We start from the raw sequence: 24508 nt of genomic DNA on the forward strand, positions 1-24508 counted from the left end.
TTCCAGCTCCCTAGCCGAAAGATTGCAAAAGGAAGGGCGGGAACTGGGTTTACAGTTTAGATTTTAATTTCAGCCTATGTGGAGCGTAGGATAGTTATAAAACAGTGATTCCTAGGTGGCAGGGAACCTTCTTTGATCTGTCTAGTTTTCCCCTCAGCCTATATTCTGTTTTTCCTAGCTGTCTAGGGAAGAAACCAGGAAATGTATGACCCTTAAACTTCTCGTGAAACTTCCCTCCCATTGGCTGCGCAGTTTGCTTCTTTGTACTGTTTATTGCTGAAGTGGAAAACCACTCCAGAGGTAGAAGCTCTGGCACAATTGCTCTGTTTGCCAGCAGATTCTGTAGTTGAGGCTTGTCCCCTACCAAGGTGAACACAGCCCAACACCCACATATTGGTAGCTTCCTGAGCAGGCTGCTCTGAAAGGCCCATGGATTAAATTTCATAGAATCATAGAATCATAGAGTTGGAAGAGACCACAAGGGCCATCGAGTCCAACCCCCTGCCAAGCAGGAAACACCATCAGAGCACTCCTGACATATGGTTGTCAAGCCTCTGCTTAAAGACCTCCAAATTTCATTTGAGCCCCTTTGTTCTCGCAGCATCTTGTGCCAGGGTCAATTCCTCCCTCCCTAGTTTACTGTTTACCGGTTTTGATTTCGTTTCATCCAGTTGCCCCTTTTGCACTTCCTTAATAGCAACAGGACTACAGCCAGATATTTATCCTACAGTACCCAACAGATGGCAATCAGTGGGCCACCATGCATGTGTAGCTCAGAAGTTGTGCAGGCCAGCAGTAGACTGTGGCTGTAAAAGCGGTGCTAGGGGAGTCCTCTGCTGCTACACCAAGGTGTGCTGCTTGCTACCTGTCATTCATATGCCCACTACAAAGAGCAAAGAAAGAGCCATAAGCACAGAGCCATGAAGACCTGTGGCAACAAGCCTTGTGCTTCATCGATTTCCAAGCTGTGCTGTGGTCCCCAGGGGCCCATCATCAGCCTGTGTAAATTAGATCAGTCATGAGCACTGGCCAGTTTTACACCTGGAGCTAAAAAGGACTTTGACTGCCCATAGATCAGAGAAAGGCAAAGGTGGTTTTAAAGCACCTTAAACTTGGAAAGGTTTATGAGATAAGAAATCCATTGGTCTTTTTGCAGGAGCATGTATAGCACAAAATGTAACCTCCTGACTCTTTGCAGTTTATTAAACAATATTCAAATCCTAGCCACAAATATCGTTCACATTGAATATATCATATCATATAAAGAGCCAGATCTGAAATATATTTAATAGATCCTCATTAACGGTTCTTACTTTTCTCACCATCCTTCTGTTCCCAATAACATTGTCCAAGCATATATGCATTTGCTCTTGAATTCTATTACAATGTGTCATTTCTCTTTTCCATCTTTTCATTTGCTTTTTTCCCTCCATATAAACCTACAAGTTCTTTGGAATGGTGAATGTGTGATAGCTCTATTATACACCAGACAAGTTTCTTGTTTTGTATATATAACAATATCTTTTTAAACAATCTAATCCCCAGGACTGCAAAGATAAATGTGGGGGGAAGTATGCTAAGAAATACACTAGTGATACACACTCCCACTTCACACAGCCACAGCTAAGTATTTTAAGGCCTGTTGAATTGAAAAGAAACATATTAAAACATGCCCAACCCTGCCATTAACTAGTGAGACTCAAAACTGCTTAATATTGGCCAGATCATGCCCTATGGTATTTGTAGCATTGCATGGATGTTATATTAGTATTCATGCATAAAAACTACCAGGGCAGGCTTCCTCAACCTCAGCCCTCCAGATGTTTTGAGACTACAGTTCCCATCATCCCTGACCACTGGTCCTGCTAGCTAGGGATTGTGGGAGTTGTAGACCAAAAACATCTGGAGGGCTGAGGTTGAGGAAGCCTGTACCAGGGCCATCAGGTTTCAAGAACAATGAGACAAAGAACCGCACCTCCAATTAAGATTTTCAACTCTCAGAATTCTGCACCCAAATATTAAGCTTTTTGGCAAATACAATCCATTTTCGCCTTTTGGGAATGACATTACTTAGATAAATGCAATTTAATTGCCCAGATGTAATTTGGTTGTTACAATAGTCATGATTCTTTGTTCAGATTTCATAAGATATTTCGTTGATGTTTCTGGAACGCAGTTTGTTAAAGGGACTTTCTCATTTTTCCTATGATATTGTTCTTCTCTTCCGCATCATATAATCCTTTTTTTCAGTAGCAGAGTACCGAGTATGATTTAAAGTTTTATTTTAAAGCTGAAGGACTTATAGAATAGAAAGAAGGTGATAAGTTTAGCACCCTGTGGGTCTTAACAGTTCACCAACAAGTGCTGTTATCCAATAGATTATTTACTGATCCAATGATGTCTGGTGGGATTTGTGCTTGTAACCCCCATTAGTGCTAAGAGCTATGTGCGTAAATTCCTCAAGCATTAGAAAGAGAACAGGCTCCTAAATAAATACTCTGTAGAGCAGGACATTTATAATTCACTGAACATAGTTAGATCTGTGTCCTCTCTCCACATCTACAAATCTAACAAGGTTCTACACTGTTTTTGTCAGGCACCTCCGTTATCCAAGTGACAGCAACAGATGCTGACGATCCTACCTACGGGAACAGTGCCAGGGTAGTCTACAGCATTCTCCAAGGGCAGCCATATTTCTCTGTGGACTCCAGAACAGGTAATTTCATTCAAGAGAAAAATCAGCCAAGAATGTGACATTTTCCCATTAACTTTCATTCAGTATTCACCTTAGGCTTCATCTTCAAAATGCAAGTCATCAAAGACTATGCAACCCATTGTTTCTCAATAAAGCACCAAGAAGCGTTAAAAACATGAATGAGAAATGATGTGTCGAGTCCAGCAGCAACTGTAGGCTGGTGCGATGGAAAGGAAAAAGAAGTATTAACTTCGGTGGACATTGCATTGGATCCTAAGTGTGGGAAATGACATAAATAAAATGAAGAAATACGCAAAAGAGATAAGATTGAATGAATGTCGGGGGAAATCAGCAAAGTTAACAGTTGTATACGGGCTTCAGAGAACAATCTTGTGACCTGTATTAGCGGTCCCTCAGGGTCAATGTTATCAAAGTCTGTAGAAAAGTAAAATAGAAAGAACATGATAAAAAATTGACCTCATCAATCTCTAGGTGAAGATCCCCAGCCAAACCAAAAACTACAGTTTCAGCACCATACTGTGGGTTAAACTGAGAACAGGGCCTGGAAAACTTAATGTGACCCTGATGTCAGCCAGATGCGAATGAAGCTGCGTAGCAACTTTTCACTCTTATGAGTGTGTGAGGATGCCCCATATAGCCACAATGATGAGTATTGGGGGGGAGAAGCCAGATTCAAATCCAGGTCAGCTGCCAGGGTGATCTGTGATTATTCACTGTCCTTTAGGCTAAGCCACCTTGTGTGTTGATGTGACGCTTAATAAACAAAACCCTGTAAATTCCTTGGATGAATGATTGTTCACAGACATAAGAAGTGTTAACAATCAAACAGCAAGCAATGGCCGCTTTCCGTCTTGCCAGTGAGCAGCGGTTGCGGCCCGACACGGCATCTCCTCTCTCGCCCAGATCCACAATGCCATTTTAGAATGTTTCCCCAATCCCTTTGGCCGCCGTGGAGGCTCACGGGTTCCCGCCAAACCCATCCTTCAAATGAGCCAATCCGCAATGGCCTGGGAGGGGGGCGGGGCATGGCCATCTACTTAGCCTGGCCAGATCACTAAGCAGAGTCCATTCATTTTATCACTCAGCACTTAGGCGTGCTGGAATGGGGGACTCTGTGGCTGAGCATGGAAATCCAGTGCATGCATCTGCTTTTAATGCAGTGAAGTGCAAAGGTTAAGCTGAAGCATCAAAGGACTGGAATTATAAAGACTGTAGATATGATAGTTACTGTAGACAAGACGAACTGCATTATATATGATTATAAAAATTTACCAGCATGTAAGATTACAGTGCCTTGTATGATAATAGTTGTTTTGTCACTACCACAAGTGTTGTGTCCCCTAAAAGCCAAACACAGTGCTTTTGTTTTGTTGTTATAGTCTTTGTTTCTTAAAGAAGGGAATCTGAAATCCAGAGAGAAAGAAGTCAGATGCTAAGCTGAGAATAAAAATAAAGAGATCGACTATTCCACCAGGGTCCTTTGAGGAAAAGACAAAAAGCAAGATAATAAAATATTACCCTAAAAGTCCAGAGAGGTTTAGCCCTAGGGGTCCATTCTTCTACAACCATGAGCAATAGTATTCAGCAAAGGTAGCAGCTGAACTCGGACATTTTTGGCAAGGTTTATCAGAGAAACCTTGCTGCCACCTCATGTTCTATTTCAGTAAAACTCTCAGGAAGGGAAACTAACTGCAACAACCCTGGATGTTAACTATGGGGTAGTTAATCCTGCCTCTGTTTCCGTGTGCAGCTTTTGCAGTGTAGCTCCGATTCACTGTCATGCATTGCATGCATATCCCTAATTGCAATTAGCTTAATTACACATCATGTTCCACATTCAAAAGCACAGGCATCTCTTGAAGAAGCATAATGAAGTTCTGAACCATTGTTTTGCATGCCATGCACAATTGGTTTAATTACATTAGAGCTTCAGTCACCGCTATAACCTGTTTGCAACAGCAAATATGCATTCTAATACCAAGAGCACAAAATCAGATATGCGCCTAATGATAGCATGACCACAGAAGAGTAATTATTTGAACTTCACACCATTCAGAGGATTCTAACTGATTAATCAATTGCCTTTCAAATGAATAACTGATTAATTTTCATTACCAACAGGGTGCCCTTTAAAAAAAAATACTGAAGGAAATTTGAAATAACTAAAAAAAGAAAGAAAGGCAGAAGTAGCAGCTAGCTGTCAATGTTAGGAGGAAAGGTTGTTTTTAACATTTTATTTTGTATTCTCTGTTGCAGAATTAAAATAGCCCTGAAAAAATAAACAGGCATGCCCTTATCTCTCAACCTAAAATGTGTCTTTTCGCTAATTCAAATTACTCAAATTTAGAATATATAAGAAGACAAGATGTACTTGTTTCCTACTGTAATCTCTGTATGAAGCAAAAGGAAGAACTAGGCTCTAGCCCTTCTTTCACTAACTCCCGAGTGATCTGTTCATGGCAATTCCTTCCGTGAATGACAAATTACTCCACCGACATGGCTGCGGACCAGCGTTGCATCTGGTTCCGGGTATCTTGAGAGTATAGTCCACTCTGATTCTGCAAAGAGGCATGCCTTTCTGGGTGGCTCCCAATAAACTTTGCTTTTCGTCTTGAAAAGGAAGCATTTCCCATTGAATACTCGGGTTAGTAAATGTGTTACTTTGTGTGCATTATTCAATTAAATGTCTTTTTGTGTGTGTCTTTATTTTTCCCTGCCGTTTTCATAGGCTTAATTAGGACAGCGCTAATGAACATGGATAGAGAAGCAAAAGAATATTATGAAGTGATTATCCAGGCCAAAGATATGGGCGGACAGCTGGGAGGATTAGCTGGGACGACCACAGTCAATATCTCCCTGTCTGATGTCAATGACAACCCACCCAGATTTCCACAGAGTAAGTCTCAGCCACGATGTCTCAGCATTTGGGGGGGGGGCGGAGCTTCTCAATGGACATTTCTTAATTCCAGGGTATTCTTCCCCTGGTGCGCTGTTTTGTTGCTATCCAGATTTCCACACAATAAGTGTCCATCACAATATGCAGATCTCTGGCACATTGCCCAAATAAAAAGATGTGACAAAATATTTGCACAGTAAATATGTGCTTTACTACTTATCAATAATAACAACAATAACAACAACAACGATGATGAAAATTCCTTCCAGTAGCACCTTAAAGACCAACTAAGTTAGTTCTTGGTATGAGCTTTCGTGTGCATGCACACTTCTTCAGATACCAATCAAACATGCACACGAAAGCTCATACCAAGAACTAACTTAGTTGGTCTTTAAGGTGCTACTGGAAGGAATTTTTTTATTTTGACTATGGCAGACCAACACGGCTACCTATCTGTAACAACAATGATGGTTTGAAGAATCAAGAAGACAGATTGCCACCCCAAGAAGCTTGCAGTCTAACATCTGACGTGAAGTGGAAGAGAGACACGAAGAAAATGGAGGCAGGGGCAAACAGGGCAAGATTCTGCACTTATCAGTACTTAGGATTAGTTGCCGTAGGGGATAAGAACTAAAGAGCTCACATAGACCTCACAGAAAAGGTGGGTTCTGAGGAAGGCTTTGGAAACAGTGCAGATCTGGAGAGGCAGTTCTGGGCAAAGGAAACAGCAAGGGAGACAGTCATTTGAGGGAACAGGAGATCTTCACACAGCAGAGGATGGTGGTGTTTGTGGGGGGTAGAGGAGCACACATATATACAGGCAGAGGAATATAGGGCTACTACACCAGGGCAATAAGGGAGTGAGAACCCTGCGAAGGGTATTGGAGATTAAGGATAAACATCTAGAGCTTTTCAGAGCGATCAGAGAGTTGAATGGTTTTGGCAACAGAGTTCTGGATGGACTTGAGGGGACCATGATGGAACAACAGGAGGAGGAACAAAAGGAAATGTTGGCATCAAGGCAAAGGGGTAGGCAGCTTCCCATGTATGATAAGGTGAAGGGGAAGGAGAGGTTTGATGGAGGTATAGGAGAGCAGAATGGAAGACGAATGGTGGGGAAGAAATCAGGAATGGATAGTTCCAGTATTAGTACTGAATGAAGCTTTAAGTGGATACCAGGAAGCATTAGTGGCTGCCAGCCTTAGTAAGACTTCAAAGGCAAAGAAGGGATGCTGAGGATTCCTTAAAAAGTGTTGTACTTTTTTTTAATGGTCTTTCCTCTTCTTATTCTTTGTCTCTTTACTTGGGTGTATTCCTTTGCATGTTTAAATGAAGGGTATCAAACTAAATTCATTTCTGATAACATAAAATAGTTTTCAATTCTTCGGCAATCAGCCTTCTTTATGGTCCAGCTCTCACTTCCATACATCACTGCTGGGAAAACCATAGCAGCACAAAATGTGGCCCAAAAGATGCAGACCTGTTATTAGAATATAACCTTAAGTTGCTCATGCAGTTTTAAACCATTTCAGGAGGCATCAAATTTTCACAGCTGCTACAGAGGCTCAACTTCAGTTCAGAGGTTTAAGAAATAGTCAACAGCCTAAATACTGGGTAGATTTCACTGTGTCCCTAGATACTGGCTACATTCCTATGAAGATTCATTGATTCTCATAAAACCTTTCAACCTGCAAGTATATTGCGATAATTAATAAACAACATCAACAGATTTGGGCTCTCAGATTCTGTTCCAGCAGATTTCTCATGAAGGTGATCTTGGAACGAGTCTTGTACGAGTCAACAGAATGACTTTCACTTCCTACCTAAACTTCCCTCCGTATCAGAGTTGGGGGACCTGTGGCGCTGTTATTGGACTCCCAACTCCTTTCATCCCCAAGTAATATGGCCAGTGGTCAGAGAAGATGGAAGTTGTAGTCCAACAGCACCTGCAGTGCTGTGAGTTCCCCATCCCAACTCATCAGGATTGATAACTTTCAGACTGGTTTGGTACCTACGATAGTCATTGTAGCAACAGCAAAGAATCATGTTTCATCTTAAAAGCTGGGAGTAAATCTCATTAAATTCCATGGGCCTTACTTCTGAGTTGTTGTCATAGGTTTGTGCTTTTACTGTGTCATCAGCTCTTGAGGACTGGAGTCTACTTCCATCTTTTATCTTGTGAAATGTTTGACGTGTTTCACTGGTGATGGTGAACAAAATGAACACTCCTGTGATACCCTAGAAAGCTCCATGCGTACTTTCTAAATTCCCTCTCATTTTAAAATTTAAAATATCACACTGCTCATCAATTAATTAAGCACTTGCATTTGAGGGGGGCGGGTGTTGCCTTCCATTGTTCATGTCCCTACCAACTTTACTTTTCAGTCAAAGAATTACACACTGCCATTTCCTCCTGCTGCGCTAGTCTGAAGTGCAACTCTTGAGTTAATAAATACTGCTGCAAGAGGAAGGAATTAATCGAAGCTACTGTGTATTCAAAGGAGCAAAGGGGAACCTTTTACTCTGTAGATTTGTTGGTTATGCATAAGTTTTGCTCTCAGATCAGCTTTGCCACAGGAAGAACGGATGGTTTGATACGAACAATTTAAATATGCCCCCGATATGTCAAGAGAGCTATTGAAACTCAGAAAGGGGGATTTAAATTTGTTTGGATTTTTCTACACTGGAGTTGACCATGTGCTTCCACAGCCCAGTGTAAGGAACTTCAGAGTTTAAGGTTGCAATCCTACTGAATAGAAATAGTTAGGATGGTGTAAGTCTTGTAATGTATTTAGGGCATAAAGAATTCAGCCAGTTAGGCATTTTTCAGGCGTTTTGATTTTAAATGATTTGATTTCCACTGAAATCAGCATGGAGCTTGCAAAGGCTTAATTTTGACGGCATTGTTCTCTTTTTAAATATTATTGAACTTGTTTATTTTATTTCACAATTAACATTTCTCCCCCCCCCAGAACATTATCAGATGAGTGTTCTGGAGTCTGCTCCAGTTAGCTCTACTGTGGGCCGTGTCCTTGCTAAAGATTTGGATGAAGGCATTAATGCTGAAATGAAATACAGCTTTGTGGATGGGGATGGACTGGATGTCTTTGATATTACCACCGAGCCTAATCGCCAAGTTGGTGTCATCACAGTGAGAAAGGTAACACATTCATTCCTCCGCAATGTGCAACCATTACTGTAAATGCAATTTCCGTTGCGATAAAATATTGTTATTGTAATTACCGTACTTTTATTACTACTTTGCATACCATTTCTACAACTAATACAACTAAGTCCATTGATAGTGCAATCCTATTCATGTCTACAGTGGTGCCTCGCAAGACGAAAAACTCGCTAGACGAAAGGGTTTTGCGGTTTTTGAGCTGCTTCACAAGACGAATTTCCCTATGGGCTTGCTTCGCAAGACGAAAACGTCTTGCAAGTTTGTTTCCTTTTTCTTAACACCGTTAATAAGTTGCGACTTGACTTCGAGGAGCAACTCATAGAACGCGGTGTGGTAGCCTTTTTTGAGTTTTTTGGTGATTTTTGAAGCTTTTCCAAAGCTTTCCCGACACTGTGCTTCGCAAGACGAAAAATTCGCTAGACAAAAAACTCGCGGAATGAATTAATTTCGTCTTGCGAGGCACCACTGTACTCAAAAGTAACTTCTCTTGAGTTCAATGGGACCTACTCTTGAGTTTAGGATAGGGCTGCCATACATCTGGGAATTGGGCAGGAAATTGGCAAAATGTCTGGGGAAAACTTTGTCTGGATTTTCAACTTGGGGAATATAGTATAGGATCCTAACTTAAATCAGTTTAAAATGGGTTTTTAAAAGAAGGGGGAAGCAATCAGTTGTACAAATTAAAAGCATTCTCGCATCTTTCGCATTCTGGGAGAGGCTGGCATAGGCAGAGTTAAAAGAACATCAAGTTAAAAGAAGCTAGGGGTGTTAGGGGGAAGTTTTAGGGGGAAAGGTTAATGGCCCTTTCCGGAGGACACGTTGCAAGTGAAACATGCCAGCAGGAATTCATTGCATGTGGTTGCAATGTAGCAAATAGTTTGCTCCGAAAGAAACTAGCATGTGAACCATCCTTCTGACAGTCTCAGTTGTGCCATTACTCAGTTTTGTCTGCTCATTTAAAATTTTAATTATTTCTAAAGTCTGAAAAAAATCTCTTGTTCACTCATTCGGACTGTTCCAGGTGAAGTCCCATTGGAATGAATTCTCTTCCACTGGCTTCAGTGGGCCATTACATTTTCACTTGGACATGTAAGATATTTGATGCATAATACCAAAAATGTAATACACACACATATACATCTATCTATCATCTATCTATCTGCAAACACATGTGTCAGGGGTTTAGGAGCAGAGGCAAGGGCAAGGGAGGAAACAGAGAGCGAAGGGGAGGAGGCAGAAGAAAAGATGAGTGATGACGACGACCCGAGATCTCCGAGTCTTTCCAGTGAATCAGAGGATTCACAGAAAGGAGCACCAGTGGCCAGGGCAAGGGGGGAGTCTAGGGGGGCACCTCAGGAAGATAGAGCCAGAGGGGACTCAGAGGAGAGCAGTTGGAAATCGGGACCAGCGTCACCGCCAGAGAGCAGGGAAGAGGAAGGGAGCCAGGGGGCAAGCGCTGGCAGCTCACCACAGGAGGGAGGGCATGAGTCAGGAGTGGCCACACCTCCATCGGGGAGCGAAGAAACGGTTAAGAGGAAAGTGGAAGGTTGGGCGCGCGCGCCAAGTTCAAATGCAGAGGAAGGCGGCGCAGTAAGCAGCCCGGAAAGGGAGCCAGGTCCTAAAGCCCGGCGCAAGGAGGCAGGAGGGTCCGGGTCAGCGTCAGAAGAATCCCGGAAGGAAGAAGCCCCGGGGGGTAGAGGGACCCAGAGGAGGACAGTCAGGCGGAAAAGGTGGAGCAGGGCTAGGATATTAAGTTGGTGCGCACGGGGCGGAGACTCAGACGGAGCTTCGTCGATCTAGCTACTAGACGTAGAGTTGCGCGCAGCAGCGTGAGAATGGAAACTGTAATTCAATAAAGACTTTTACTAAATGATCGCTGGCTAGCGTGATCCTCTGTGAGCTAGGATCTTCAAGCAGCTCTGACAACATGTATCATGTATTGTTCTTGAGGGATGTTCCTAGACTGGCATAGTTCCCTGCTGAGTGTTTGCTAGCAAACTGGGATTAGCTGTTGCTGACTATGTTAATTAATGCATTCCTCCATTCAGCATATGCCTTCCTCAAGAAGATACAAATCCCCAAAATTAAAGTAACTATAAACTATCAATTTGTGCTTAAAATAAAAAAAAACCCAGTTCAGAAAACAGATTTGAACTTCTTCCAAGATAGCGTTTGCCTCTAAAACCAAGACGACAGCTTTAGAAGCACACATTTTGTTTTGATCAAAATCTGTGCCAGTTACAAGGATTCCATTTTGCTAATATTCAGCATTAAACTACCCATTATGTAAAAGTAAAGAGCGTATAACCATTGTATTCTTGGAAATTAAATTATCAGCAGGAGGCCTCATAATGCTCTAAAAGACCCTTGCAACCATTTCTAGATCCACTTTTATGAAGGTTCTTTGGACATTCCTAGGCTTCGCTTTGCTCTTGCCGCTAAGATTCTTTTCAATTATCATTTTATTGTTATACATAAAAAGTGCACGCTAAGTATCACTGCAGTACAATTATCGGCATCAATTTCCTTCGCATGTAAAACTGTATCAAGAAAGGGCATGAAAAACCAGCATGGAAAAAAAGAATGTCTTCTGCAAGAGGAACACGTTAGCACGGTTGCCTTTCACTACCGGATTCGCTTTGTGATAAAGCCCTCCCTCTAACGTTTAGGCAATAATAATAAAGGACTTAGAAGAACAGCCAAAACAGAATACATTTGAATGTCGCTAATTTCCGTGGAATAGCTAAGCCATGTGCTTAACTCTCCCACATTGAAATAAATAAAATTAATGGTGCTTCACCCTGGCTGAATTATAGCAATTAAAATATAATTAAATGCATTATGTACAACATTTTTGTTATATGCTCAAAGTGCTTAACACACATAGCTAGGTGTGGGGTATTAAACTGAATCCTGATAAGACTCAGGTGCTGTGGACTGTGGGCTCCCATGTCCAGGATGTGGGCAGAAAGCCTGTCCTTGATGGAGTTGCACCCCCTTGAAGGAGCAGGTATATGGGGGGGGGGGTTGGGGGAGTGAGTGCTCCTTGATCCGGTTTTGTCACCTGAAGCCCAGGTGGCTCCAGTGTCAGGGAGTATCTCCTCTCAGGTATGGCTGCTTCACCAGCGATGGGCATTCCTGAATAGGAAAAAACCTGACCACTGTAGCCCATGTTCTGGCAAATTACAGGCTGGACTTTTGCAACAGACTCTACATGGGGCTGCTCTTGAAGACTGTCTGGAAGCTGCAGCAAGTGCAGAATGCAGTGTCCAGAGAGCGGATGGGAATAGCTGGTTGAACTTGTGCAACACCAGTGTTTTTGAAAAAATGCACTGGTTGCGAGTCAGTTTCTGAGCCCAGTTCATGGTGCTTATGCTGACAAGTGGCTTGGGACCCAAATATCTGAAAGACTGACTCCTTCCGTATCAACCTGTCCATGAATTAAGTTCTACGGGGGGGTACCCTATTGGTGATTCCACCATAAGGGAATTCAAGAATTCTCTGTAGCAGCTCTGTATCTTTAGAAGGGCCTAATTTGCAAAAAAAACAAAAACAAAAAAAACTGAGTTCAAAAGAGCAAAGCCTTCTTCTTGCTGTTCCTATTTGGATTTGTGTGGTGGACACATATACTGGCGCCCAATCCTGGCTACTGCTGGAACTGGACTGGGGCACAAGATGACATGCTAGACCTGGCTATCCTCTGTGACTGCTTGCACAACCCTCACCTGATTATTACAATAATATCTGGGATGCATTTTGTTAAAATGAAAGCAGCAAAGTTGTGGGGCTGTCGTGTTCATCCAGCTGGTTACATACAATGTAAGTGATACGAGTTTAAACGGGAAATGTTTTCTTTTAAAGGAATTGGGTGGTATGGCTCAAGATGTTCTGTCCAGTCTCAGAGGAGGTCTTCTAATGCTTTATTTCTTCTTCGTCTTCAGCCCTTGAACTTTGAGAGTAAGAAGAGCTACACTTTAAAGGTGGAGGGTGCCAATCCCCACTTAGAAATGCGCTTCCTGAACCTGGGCCCCTTCCGTGACACGGCAACTGTACACATCACTGTTGAGGATGTGGAAGAACCCCCACTCTTTGAGCCTAGCTTTTATTTCGTGGAAGTCCCTGAAGATGTGGACATTGGGACCACCATACAAATGATTTATGCCAAGGACCCGGATGTGACCAACAACTCCATCAGGTTCCTTTCTTTCCTTGTTTCTCTCCCCCCCCCCATCATCCTAAATATCCACTATGTTAACTCCTAGGATTGTTCTTGTTGCTTTAGGGGAGTAATGCAGATTCAGAAATTTATTAGTCTTTATTTAATAGGATTTATATGCCACCCTTCGTCATAAGATCTCAGGGCAAGTTCACAGAATGAAATACAGAATTAGAACAAGTAAATAATTAAAATGAAACAATAACACACACCCCTTCCCACAGACACATATAAAAGGCTGAAGAAAATTAATCTGCCAGTTTCAAATAAATGCTTAACCTTAGATGCTAGCAAGGCTATACATTATTTTGTGCAGGCAAAATCACCATTTACTTGTCCTCTGTGAATCAGAGGCAAGATTTAAGAACTGGCTCTCTCCAGTGCATCCAGAGTTAATTAACCATTATCAATTTAGGTATTGAGTCTCTGTCAGTGAGGAGATGGTATTGAGTCTCTGTCAGTGAGGAGGTTGCAGCTTACTATTCAGGCAACAAAAGGATGGTTTAGGTGATCCCTGCTCAAAATAATCCCATTCTACCCTGTTACACTCTGAGAATAATAATAATGAGAATAATAATAATAATAATAATAATAATAATAATAATAATAATAATAACTACTACTACTTTTATTTGTATCCCGCCCTCCCCAGCCGAGACTGGGCTCAGGGCGGCTAACATCAAATACATAACATTGTATAAAATCAAATAATAATTAAATTACCTCCTAAAAACAAGTCAGGATCAAATTAGCATCTAATTAGATGGCTTTCCGAGTTGGGAACAGTAAATGTTCATCAGTATGTATTTACATGACCAGCGTAACATGTGGCCCAGTCTAGGCCTCCCACAAATTTCAGGAAACTGAAGCTCCTTGTCATGGAAGTTTTGCCTGAGGAAAGACATCTGGAACTGTCCAGAGCAACTGAGTAATGATTGTGTGATAATTTATTATGTGAAAAGAGGGGAAACGTGCTCTCCTTTCTTCAGGTCTCTCAATCTTACCACAATGTCTCATCTTCCTCTCGAAGCAGGAGACTTTGGCCAAGGGGATGTGTGCTAATATGCAGCCCTTGCTATAGTTTCTTTAAAGCTTCATGGGCTATAGATAGAAAAGAAGATTTGGGATAGGTGGGTCTTCATATAGATGTGGAAATAAAGGGAATTTCTTTCTTGAAAGTCTGGTGAGCACAGTGATCTATTGTTATGCACTCTCCAGCTGCCCCGGGGCGGGAGTGACACATTCCAGGGGTTTCGTTTCCTTTGAGTGACAGAGCACTGAGGGCCTAGGACATTTTTGCTTCATTTATAAATATATAACCAGATAGCACAGGGAGGAAAAAAGGGGAACTCCTACAAGGTAGCAAATCTGCATCAGATGCCCAGACATACTTTGCACACCAAAGCACTTCACATTCTGGCAACCCCCTGATGTCTCTGTTTCTGTGTCTTCAAAATAACAAACTCTTGTGTCTCTCACCACCACCACCACCACCACCACCACATATTCTCCTGGGGCTTTCTACATGCTAAATATTGTGCTCTACCCTGTAAAATCCTCAAAGTTTGAAGCCTCCAACAGCCTTCACAGGATGTTTTATTAAATACAGACAGTGTGAACAAGAGTTCTGGAGAACTTGAAAGCTTGCTCACAACTTTCTGATATTTCAGTCTGCCCTATTAGATTCTCTGCCCCCGCCCCCAATAGACCAATGTGGCTACTTACAATTTTAGTATTATAGATGGTTTAATGAATAGATCTTAGTCTTACCCCATGATATGCCAGTAGTACACAGCTGAATTATAACTGATATAATTTGGTTTTGCGGGCATCCCATAAACACAATTCCACCGGAAAATGTTCGGGGATTCCAGTGGTTATTTCAATAAATAAGGGCAATGCTATGTTTGTCAACGGAATTTCAGAAAGGTGGGCCATATTACCAGAATACTCACCGAACGCACCAGAAACTCTCAAATCCTCTTATCCCTGCCTTTCTTGACATCTGGATTGCCCACATTGGGAGATGCTGATTGCTGAAGGCATGGCCTGATTAATTCAGAATGACTAAGGGAGATTATGTAAACAGTTCAATGGGCTCGAGTGCTGAGAACCAATTATTAATAATAGGCAAACATGTGCAAAGAATGCAGTAGAAAAACTCCACCTGTGCTGCATGACACCAGTGATTAATGTTGCACCACTAATCACAAGGCCATATTCAATTTCAGATACAAGTTAGCCCTAAACTGTCAGAGGAGAATTTTTTTTAATGGGTGTTTGCAAGACAGATCATTATTTCACAATCTAAAGCTTTTGTGTGGCTTTCCTTAATAAATCTAGCAGACTGGGGGGATACATCTTTATTTTAAAAATGAGAGAGAGCATTCACAATGATGATTTTTCCTCCCTTCTTCTTATTCTTCGACTAAACAAAGCTGCTTCTTTCTTTGAAAGCAGTCCAACAATGTTGTGTGCCTTGCGTTTCCTTTGCCGCGTGCTTCCCTTGCACAATTAGAACACATTGGGTTGCGTCCCACACAGGTCTTCTGCTTGCACAACATACTTCCGCTTCCTTAATGGGACGTTACCCTCCCCTCCCCCAGCTCTCTGTAAACCCTCAAAATCTTCTCCAAAGAGTTGGGAGAATCTGTGGGGCAGATTTTGGGGTCATGCAAGGAACAGGAGCAAAGAGGAATCCCATTGTGTGAGCAGAACTCCACTTGTGCAGCAGCACTGGCCACAAATTGCAGCTCACTGTTTGTATAGCACTCTCTCTCTCTACTTATTGTTGTTATTTAAATGTGTTGGTCACTTGATTTTGACCAAGGCAACCCAAAGCAACTTACAAACACACCCCACGTAGATACATTGAAACCGAGCTGGGGGTAGTGGTTGCATGAAAATCTTCCCACCCACTGCTAAAAGACCACGGATAGTTCAGGGCCAAAGGCCTGGTTATAGAGGAAAGTTTTTGCCTGGCACCTAAAGATATATAATGTTGTCAACATACTTTGCATCTGTCCCCGCCCTACCAGATGCAACAGTGGGTCAGTCCTTATAACAACACCAGAGGGTAGGCCAGTTTTATGATTCTCATATTGCTAGTTAGGGAGACTGGCTCAGGCAGTCAAATGGATTTTCAAAAAATCATCAGGCAATCAAGCTGTGATACACATTTTAACACAGATGAACCCCAGTACAATGGATCCGATTTCATTTAATATTTTTGAATGATCCATTCTGCCTCTGTGTCTCTCTGCTCATTTCCCTCTTCTTGCCTTCCGCATGGAGGAGTGAGGGGAGACAGCAGACACAGAAGAGACCCCCATAATTTTGATTATATGGAATTTTTGCATATGTGTGGCCCTTAGAACTGAATCTTCACATATGATACCACGTGACTGTATTTCCCTTTGTCCTCAACCTGCCGTGCCAATTGGCTTATTTGGGTCTGGTGTAGGAAAAAATGTCCTATCTGCTCCCCAAATATTCATAATTTGGTAAACGTCACTCTTGTCCATCTTAGGTAAAGGAAAAGGGACCCCTGACCATTAGGTCCAGTCGTGGCCAACTCTGGGGTTGCGGCGTTCATCTCGCTTTATTGGCCGAGGGAGCCGGCGTACAGTTTCTGGGTCATATGGCCAGCATGACTGAGCCGCTTCTGGTGAACCAGAGCAGCACACGGAAACGCCGTTTACCTTCCCGCCGGAGCAGTACCTATTTATCTACTTGCACTTTGACGTGCTTTTGAACTGCTAGGTTGGCAGGAGCAGGGACCGAGCAACAGGAGCTCACCCAGTCGCGGGGATTCAAAATGCCACCCTTCTGATCGGCAGGTCCTAGGCTCTGTGGTTTAACCCACAGCGCCACCCGCAAGTCCTTGTCCATCTTAGTTGTCATTTATTTTCCTAAACTAAAGAAAGAAAGTCTCATACTCTCTTGCCTTTTCTCACATGAAGTTGCAACATATCCCTATTCATTTTCACTTCTGTAGCTTTTTCAGTTCTTATATTCATTTTCAGATCAGGTGAAAATAACTATTATACAGTAGTATAATAGAACAGAGCATTGTATTTATTATTCACTGTCAGTTATAACTGTTTTCAACTTTTCTTGCTATTCTAGTTGTTGTTTTTATTAAAAAAAACTATTATTGGATAAAAGCAATCAAACAAATTATCAAGCCATGCTTTAAATTTAGTGTCTGAACTAGAAGCAGACCAGAGAATTAAAAGTTACTAATGAACCTGATTAGGAATGATTTATTCCTTGCATATACAGTAATGCCTTCTAAATGTATACTTTTTTACAGGTATTCCATTGATCGAAGCAGTGATCCCGGGCGCTTCTTTTATGTCGACATTGCAACAGGTGCTCTGATGACTGCAAGACCTCTGGATCGGGAAGACATTTTGTGGCACAATATCACCGTCCTGGCCGTGGAGCTGAGTAAGGAGAACAAAAACCATGCAAATATGTTTGTTTCAACATTTCGGGCTGCTGCACATTTATCTCCACCTTATCCTCTTTTCAATTATGTTTTATTGTTTGTTAATATGGAAACACAAGAGTTCAGTAAGCACGTTCCTTACCCCAGTTATCTCCAAATGTATTTTACTGGGGCTCCAATTTAACCAGCATTTAAAGCCAACTCTGGCAGACTCTTGGGGTGATCCAATCCCATGGCAAGATCCACTGTGGATTTCTGGCTCAGCTGGCTAATTCCTGGTTCAGAGACCCCAACCCCGGCTCAGCCAAAGCCAACATAACTTGTTCAGCTCAGCCAAAGTTTGCTGAGCTGAGGCCAGCGTAAGTCCCCAAAAGGGGGCATATTCTGGGGTAGGACCAGAGAGAGGAGACATAGGCTGGATCATAATCCCATTCAACTCAGTCATGTGACTTGGCAACCTGGCATAGAACACTTATTTTAAAGGCTTGTTCTCCTTCTGCCGGGCTTAGGATGGGGTTTGGATGTGGTGCAACTTTACACTGGCTTGCTCTACGCCAGCCTCGTGGGCATAGGACTGCTTCCTCGATAACTTCACTGCAGTTAAGAAACAGCCCGAGTTCAGCCTACACAAGCCGTATGACATGCATATTTATATGCACTGCAGTGGAAGCCACGCTTTGCATCTGATTGAGGGAATGAAAGTAGCATTTAATTTTTACGCTCCTAGGGAGGTCTGCAAATGAAATGTTTACTCAAACCATTAGCATTCAAGGGAATTGTTGTTTAATTTCTCTTTCTTGCTTTTTTTAAATTAAAAAAAAATGCTGTTCAGATAAGAGCTAGCACACGCACTCTCGCCCCAAGAACTATTAGTAGCAAAAACAGATGCTCTGAATATTACAGGGCTTATCAGAGTAGAAAGCAGCATTATCAGGAAGGATTGAATGGCTCAGGGATTTGCTAATGAGCTCAGAGCCTTTCACTTCTAGGTCACTGGTTCAAAACCTCCTTGAGCCAGTAGCAAGCGACTGTTATCACCATCTGCTTGCTTGCTTTTTTTAGTGGCCTCTAGAAATAATTTTGTAATAAACCCGTGTTTAGGGCAGGGAAAGCTGCTTACTAGGGTCTCAGATATGTACCGAAACGTAGGGGTCACTGTTGCTTGAGAACTACCATGGCATTTCTGAGAAACCTTCTGCCCCCGTACATATTTAGAGTTTCGGTGGATGAAACACTGGCTGGAAATAGACATTACAGCAGACAAAAAAGTTATCTGTGTCACATTCTCATCCGATGGGGGAGGAAATTAGTTTGGTTTGCATTTTAAAATGAACCTAAGCAATTCACACTTTCAACAACACTAATTGTGTTGTGGGAACACTTTTCTATCAATCTGAGTCAGAAATTGTGAGGACGTTTGGCTCTTCAAATTTTCATACATAAATGCAACAAGCACTTTGTGTAAGAGACTCAGTAGCATTCCTTTTTTTTTAATTATTCAATATTTTTATTAATTTTCATCAAGCAAAATACATATCGCACCACATTACAACTTAACAAATTTTCTCATTTTAGGACTTCCTTCAGCCTCTCTGACAATCGTCCGAATTAGACTTTTTGATTGCACATTTCCTAAATTTTCTATTGCCTTTTAACATACCCTTCCACACCTGTTTTTCTTTCTCACAATATTTATTGGGTTTTTACAGAGCTTCTTTAAATGCCACTAACGTTATTTCATTATCACTTATACGACTCAGGAGCATTCCTGGGGACTGGGCAGGTTGGCACTCACCAAGGGCGCAGCCTTGTGTGCGCGCGTGCAAAAATCATGCCTCTCCACTCTGGCTTGGAGCCTGCCCAGCCATCCAAACGTTCTCCAGTTTGCTGCTCTGCTCTTTGGGGGAAGACACCAATATTTCTCCTTGCCAAGGGTTTAAGGGAGGGGGGTTGCCAACACAGGTCCTTGCAAGGGGACCCTGATACAGCTCCTTGCCAAGCGTGCAAAGGAGCCTAGTTACTCCTCTGAACACACTAGAAAAATTTTATAGAATTACAGAATTGCAGAAATGGAAGGGGCCTTGAGGGTCATCTGGTCCATCCCTCTGCCCACAGCCATCCCTGGTGGGCTCGGACCTTCTAGACACATCAAGTAATGAAACCAGAGCCTCAAGAGCGCAACATGTGCTGTAACGCACTGCAGGTCTGCCTGCTCTTCTCGGGCAACCTCAACTCTCAAATGTAATTCATGGCACCAAGATTAATTTACACCAGGACCAAGCCACTCTGATTTTTATCTTTATTTTTTGCTTCGTTCTATCTTCTTTCAGACAACCCCTCGCAGGTTGGCAGTGTTTCTGTCACGATAAGAGTGCTGGATGTGAATGACAACGCTCCAGAATTCTCCAGGTTCTACGAGGCTTTTGTATGTGAAAATGCTAAAGCCGGACAGGTGAGAGAAGCTAAGAAAAACTGCACCATCCTCTGTGTGAACACTCCACTGTATAGCCTGAGCTTACAAAATTAGAGGGATTTAAGGGTACTACCTGTGGACCCAGGGTTTTTTTCCCCAGGGAGAACTCGCCTGAACTCAGGTGGGTGCGATTGCCTTTCTAAGAGAAAGAGGGTGGCATTCAAGATGAGTTCCAGCACCTCTTTTTCTAGAAAACTAGCACTGTGCGGACTGATGAATTCATGTTTTGTGCGATACCAGCATAGTAAGAGGTAAAGGGACCCCTGACAGTCAAGTCCAGTCGCAAATGACTCTGGGGTTGTGGCACTCATCTCGGTTTACAGGCCAAGGGAGCTGGCGTTTGTCCGTTGACAGTTTTTCCAGGTCATGTGGCCAGCATGACTAAGCTGCTTCTGGCACAATGGAACACCAAAACCAGAGCAGCGCACAGAAACGCCATTTACCTTCCTGCTGGAGTGGTACCTCTTAATCTACTTGCACTTTTGGGCGTGCTTACGAACTGCTAGGTTGGCAGGAGCTGGGACCGAGCAACAGGAGCTCACCCCATCACAGGGATTCGAACCACCGACCTTTTGATTGGCAAGCCCAAGGCTCAGTGGTTTAGCCCACAGCGCCACCCGCGTCCCATGCCAGCATAGTAGTGACTCTTAATATTTCTGCTTCAGAGCTACCTTTGAGTTGAGAAATAATGGTGGGTGAACTAGCAGAATGCCAGAGAAGACCCTTTAACTTGGATCAGCTAAATCATTGTGTCCTTTTCACTTCCAGGGTTATTATGCAGGCTTTGGGGTGCAGGTACGGCCAGGGCATGGAGTTTGTTTAACAGCTACCTGTGTTCCTGAGTCCAAAGAACTATTGAGAATTTGTTTTGACTCCATTTTAGCTCATTTCTCACTACCCAGTGCAGTTCTGCATATTTCATTCACAGCTACATCTGCAAGAAATCACATATATTAACCTTTCTCTGACATTCTCCGTGGTTAATGTTTACTGTGAAGGTGTCCCCACATGGTCCTGTTTTATATTTAGATACAAGTTGAAACAGCACTTTTTCTTTTCTCCTTTTCCAGTCCAAAATGCAATTAAATACAAATCTGACCATGCAAGCATCCTTCATATGAAAATACAGAATGAGTGATTTACCTCCCTCTTTCTCTTACAATTTTTGGCAGCATGCAAGTATTTGAGTTGCATCCAGTGGATGCACTAACCCAAGGCAGCTCATCCAACCAGTCTTTCTCTTCCCCTCACCCTCACCTCCTGCAGCCTGAAAATCCAACTCCAGAAAGCTGGAGAATAAACAGAGAGGTCTCATAGCAGCAGAGCTGGAGCAAGATCTCTCTGCTTAATTCCAGCCCTACCATTCAGCCCCCCTTGGACCCTCAGAAGAAGGTTTGTAGTGAGGCACAGGGCAGGAGGGGGGAAGAGAAAGTTCAGTTGCACGAGGTGCCTTCATGCTCATACAACCGTTGGGTACAACCCTTTGGATTTGCAAGGCTCTTCTTGAAGCAGAAGTTGTGTCTAGGAGGTATAATGTCTCCTAGAGCTACATGCAAAGTTTCTTTAGTCCTATGATCCTGGTGGGCATCTTCAGGGCCACAGGCTATTTCAGATCTTCCTCCCTGAGAGATGGAGACAGATTCTGAAAGCCTCCCACTCCATAACCTCAGCAGCTCTTTCCTTCTCAAGGTCAAAGCTCCAGTGTCATAGACTCAGAATTGCAGAGCTGGGAAGGGACCACAAGGAATGCAGGAATCTTTTGTCCAACATGGGCCTCAAACCCATGACCCTGAGGTTAAGAGTCTCAAGCTCTACCCACTGAACTATCAGAAAGGGGGCGTGCTGGGGAAGGTTCACAGGCATACCAGGGACTGAACCTGTGACCTCCTACACACAAAGCATACGCTCCGTCTCCTGTCTATGGGACATCCAAATGTTAATTTGCCCTTCTCATATTTTAGCCAGCTTAGGTTCGCCCATTCTGTTTTTAATCATTTCACTCACCATTGATTCTGGCAACATATTGATTGCCTTCATAGATCCCTGCTCCCTCAAGAAGATGAATCTGGGCTTGGCTTTTCATTGCAATCCTGAAACACAGCTTTCTCCTGCACTGGAGCTCTCATCAGACCCTTTGTTTTGCTCTCCCCTCCTACAGCTGATTCAGACAGTGAGCGCGATTGACCAGGACGACCCACAAGAGGGACAGCACTTCTACTATAGCTTGGCTCCCGAGGCAGCTAACAACCCCAACTTTACTCTAAGGGACAATCAAGGTAATTGGAGCGGACACCCATTTGTTTCGCTAACTAACGTCTTCTGCAGTGAGTTGGTCTTGGGAGGCTTGGACTTAGCACTGCGTCACGAGACTGCCATTGCAAATGATGCCAAGTGACACCTGCTCCTGAAGGGCAGCAATAAAATGACATATTATTTTACACTTTGAACAGTCAATCCAGAAATTTCCCCCTGTCTACATATTTCTCAGTGACAGGTTCTCTTATTTTGAGGAAATGTGCCAATGTCGTGCAAATTCAAGCCTTGTTGTCATGCTCGTGGGCACCTTCTCTGAATGTTGCCCTGCTCAAAATGCTTTAAAGGTCAGGCTTATAACTGGAATTGCAGGGGAAATCTAGGGGGTTATTATTTGGCTCTTTCCCCGCACCCACCCAGAGCACGGAAAACAGCATTTCCTAGGTACTGTATTTTTCACCCTATAAGACGCACTTTTTCCCCTCCAAAAATGAAGGGGAAATGTGTGTGCGTCTTATGGGGCGAATGCAGGCTCCTTGGCTTCAGCGATAGCAACGCGAAGCCTCCGAAGCCTGCGCTCCGAAGGCTTCACGTTCCGTCTGTTGAAGCCAGGAGAGTCTGCTCTTTGAGGCTGGCGGTGGGGGAAGGCAGCGCTTCCTCCCATCGCCAGCCCCAGAGGATGGGGGGCAGCAGGAAGGCGCGTGACGCCTTGCCGCTACTCTCCAACCCTCCTTTGGCTTTTGCGGGAGATGGGGGAATTCCCCCACCTCCCGCAAAAGCAGGCAAAAGCCGCGCGCTCTTTAAAGGGGCTCCGCGGCTTCTGCTGGCTTTTCTACGAGGGGGGGGATTCCCCCACCTCCTAGAAAAGCCCGCAGGAGCCTTGCACCCTTTAAAGAGCGCTCCGCTCTTGAGGGCTTTTCCCCGAGGAGGGAGGAGGGACTGACTGGCCATTTCAGTCCCTTCTCCCTCCTGGTCGAAAAGCCCGCAGGAGTCATGCGGGGCTCCTGCGGGCTTTTGGGGGAGATGGGGAAATTCCGCCACCTCCCGCAAAAGCAGGGAGAAGGTCTTGGAGTAGCGCACAGGCTGCGTGCAGCCTGTCCGCTGCTCCCAGAGCTGCGGGGGGGAAATCATATTTTTTCCTTGATTCCCCCCCCCCTGAAAACTCAGTGCGTCCTATAGGGCGAAAAATACGGTACTTAAGAAGCGAGGAGTTTGCCTGCCCAGATGCTGTCTCCCACCTAACTCTGGGAGCCAGATCTCAGTTCAAGGGAAACACATGACAACATATTTGGGATTAAAATGGCCACAACTTTATTAAATTTCAGATGGCTTAGGCATTGGGCGTATAGCCCTCTCAGCCCCCAGCTGGGGTCTGAGGCAAGACAGGGTCAATTGGGAATGTGGGGACACTCAGGGCCAGATTTAGGTTTGACGAGGCCCTAAGCTACTGAAGGTAATGGGGCCCTTTATATGTCCAGCTGTCCCTTGTCAACAAGAAACTGTCACTGGTTTTTGTGTTGAATATATACTATATGGTAATTTATGGACCTAATAGGTCCATACACAACACAAAACACTGTTGCTGCATGTACCGTATTTTTCGCCCTATAGGACGCACTTTTTCCCCTCCAAAAATGAAGGGGAAATCTGGGTGCGTCCTATGGAGCGAATGCAGGCTTTTGCTGAAGCTTGGAGAGCGAGAGGGCTCGGCACCGACCCCTCTCGCTTTCCAGGCTTCAGGAAGACATCCGCAGCCTAGGCAGCCCTGCGGGAGGTCCCGCAGGGCTCCCCACGCTGCAGATAGCAGCCTGCCGCCCAGCGCAAGGGGCGCCCTGAAGCAGAGCGCCCCCCGCGTGGGGCAGACATCGGCCAGCCCCACAAGCTTGGGGGACAGCAGGGAGGCGCAGCGCCGCCATCCCGCTGTTCCTCGACCTGGTTCTGTTTCCCCAACCTGCTTTTGGGGGGGAAATAAAGGGAATTTTTTTCCCTTTATTTCCCCCCAAAAAAACCAGGTGCGTCCTATGGGACGGAGCGTCCTATGGGATGAAAAATATGGTAGGTTTTATTTTGTTTTTTTATATTATATTTTGGAAATGTACATCTAGGTGTGTTTTTCCTGTAAATTTTTTTGGGGGGCCCTAAGAGAGCGTTAGCTTTTTCGTAAATCCGGCACTAGGGACCCTTCAAAACTTGCCTTTACACAGCTGGCCCCCTCCCGCATTGCTGAGGGGAGCTCAGTGGCCGACTGCTGTGTGCTTGTGGTCAGAGACTCCCCTCAGGACCCCTCTAATGGGGAGCCCTGATATTGCCACCACCA

The 24508-nt window shown here is 43.8% G+C and overlaps 1 protein-coding gene across 2 annotated transcripts in view; it reads left to right on the top strand.

Annotated features, from left to right (window-relative positions):
• The window catches only part of CDH20 (cadherin 20), a 153317-nt gene that overhangs the window by 121028 nt on the left and 7781 nt on the right, over positions 1 to 24508 (top strand). For both annotated transcript variants that reach the window (XM_082234332.1, XM_082234331.1), the window contains exons 4-10: positions 2597 to 2716; positions 5445 to 5612; positions 8585 to 8772; positions 12738 to 12991; positions 17328 to 17464; positions 19796 to 19917; positions 22097 to 22214. In XM_082234332.1, coding sequence (XP_082090458.1) covers positions 2597 to 2716; positions 5445 to 5612; positions 8585 to 8772; positions 12738 to 12991; positions 17328 to 17464; positions 19796 to 19917; positions 22097 to 22214 — 1107 coding nt within the window. The remainder of the gene's footprint in view (positions 1 to 2596; positions 2717 to 5444; positions 5613 to 8584; positions 8773 to 12737; positions 12992 to 17327; positions 17465 to 19795; positions 19918 to 22096; positions 22215 to 24508) is intronic.

The sequence above is a fragment of the Podarcis vaucheri genome, assembly GCF_965113315.1.
Source record: "Podarcis vaucheri genome assembly, chromosome: 8".
In the NCBI taxonomy this organism is placed as follows: Eukaryota; Metazoa; Chordata; class Lepidosauria; order Squamata; family Lacertidae; genus Podarcis; species Podarcis vaucheri.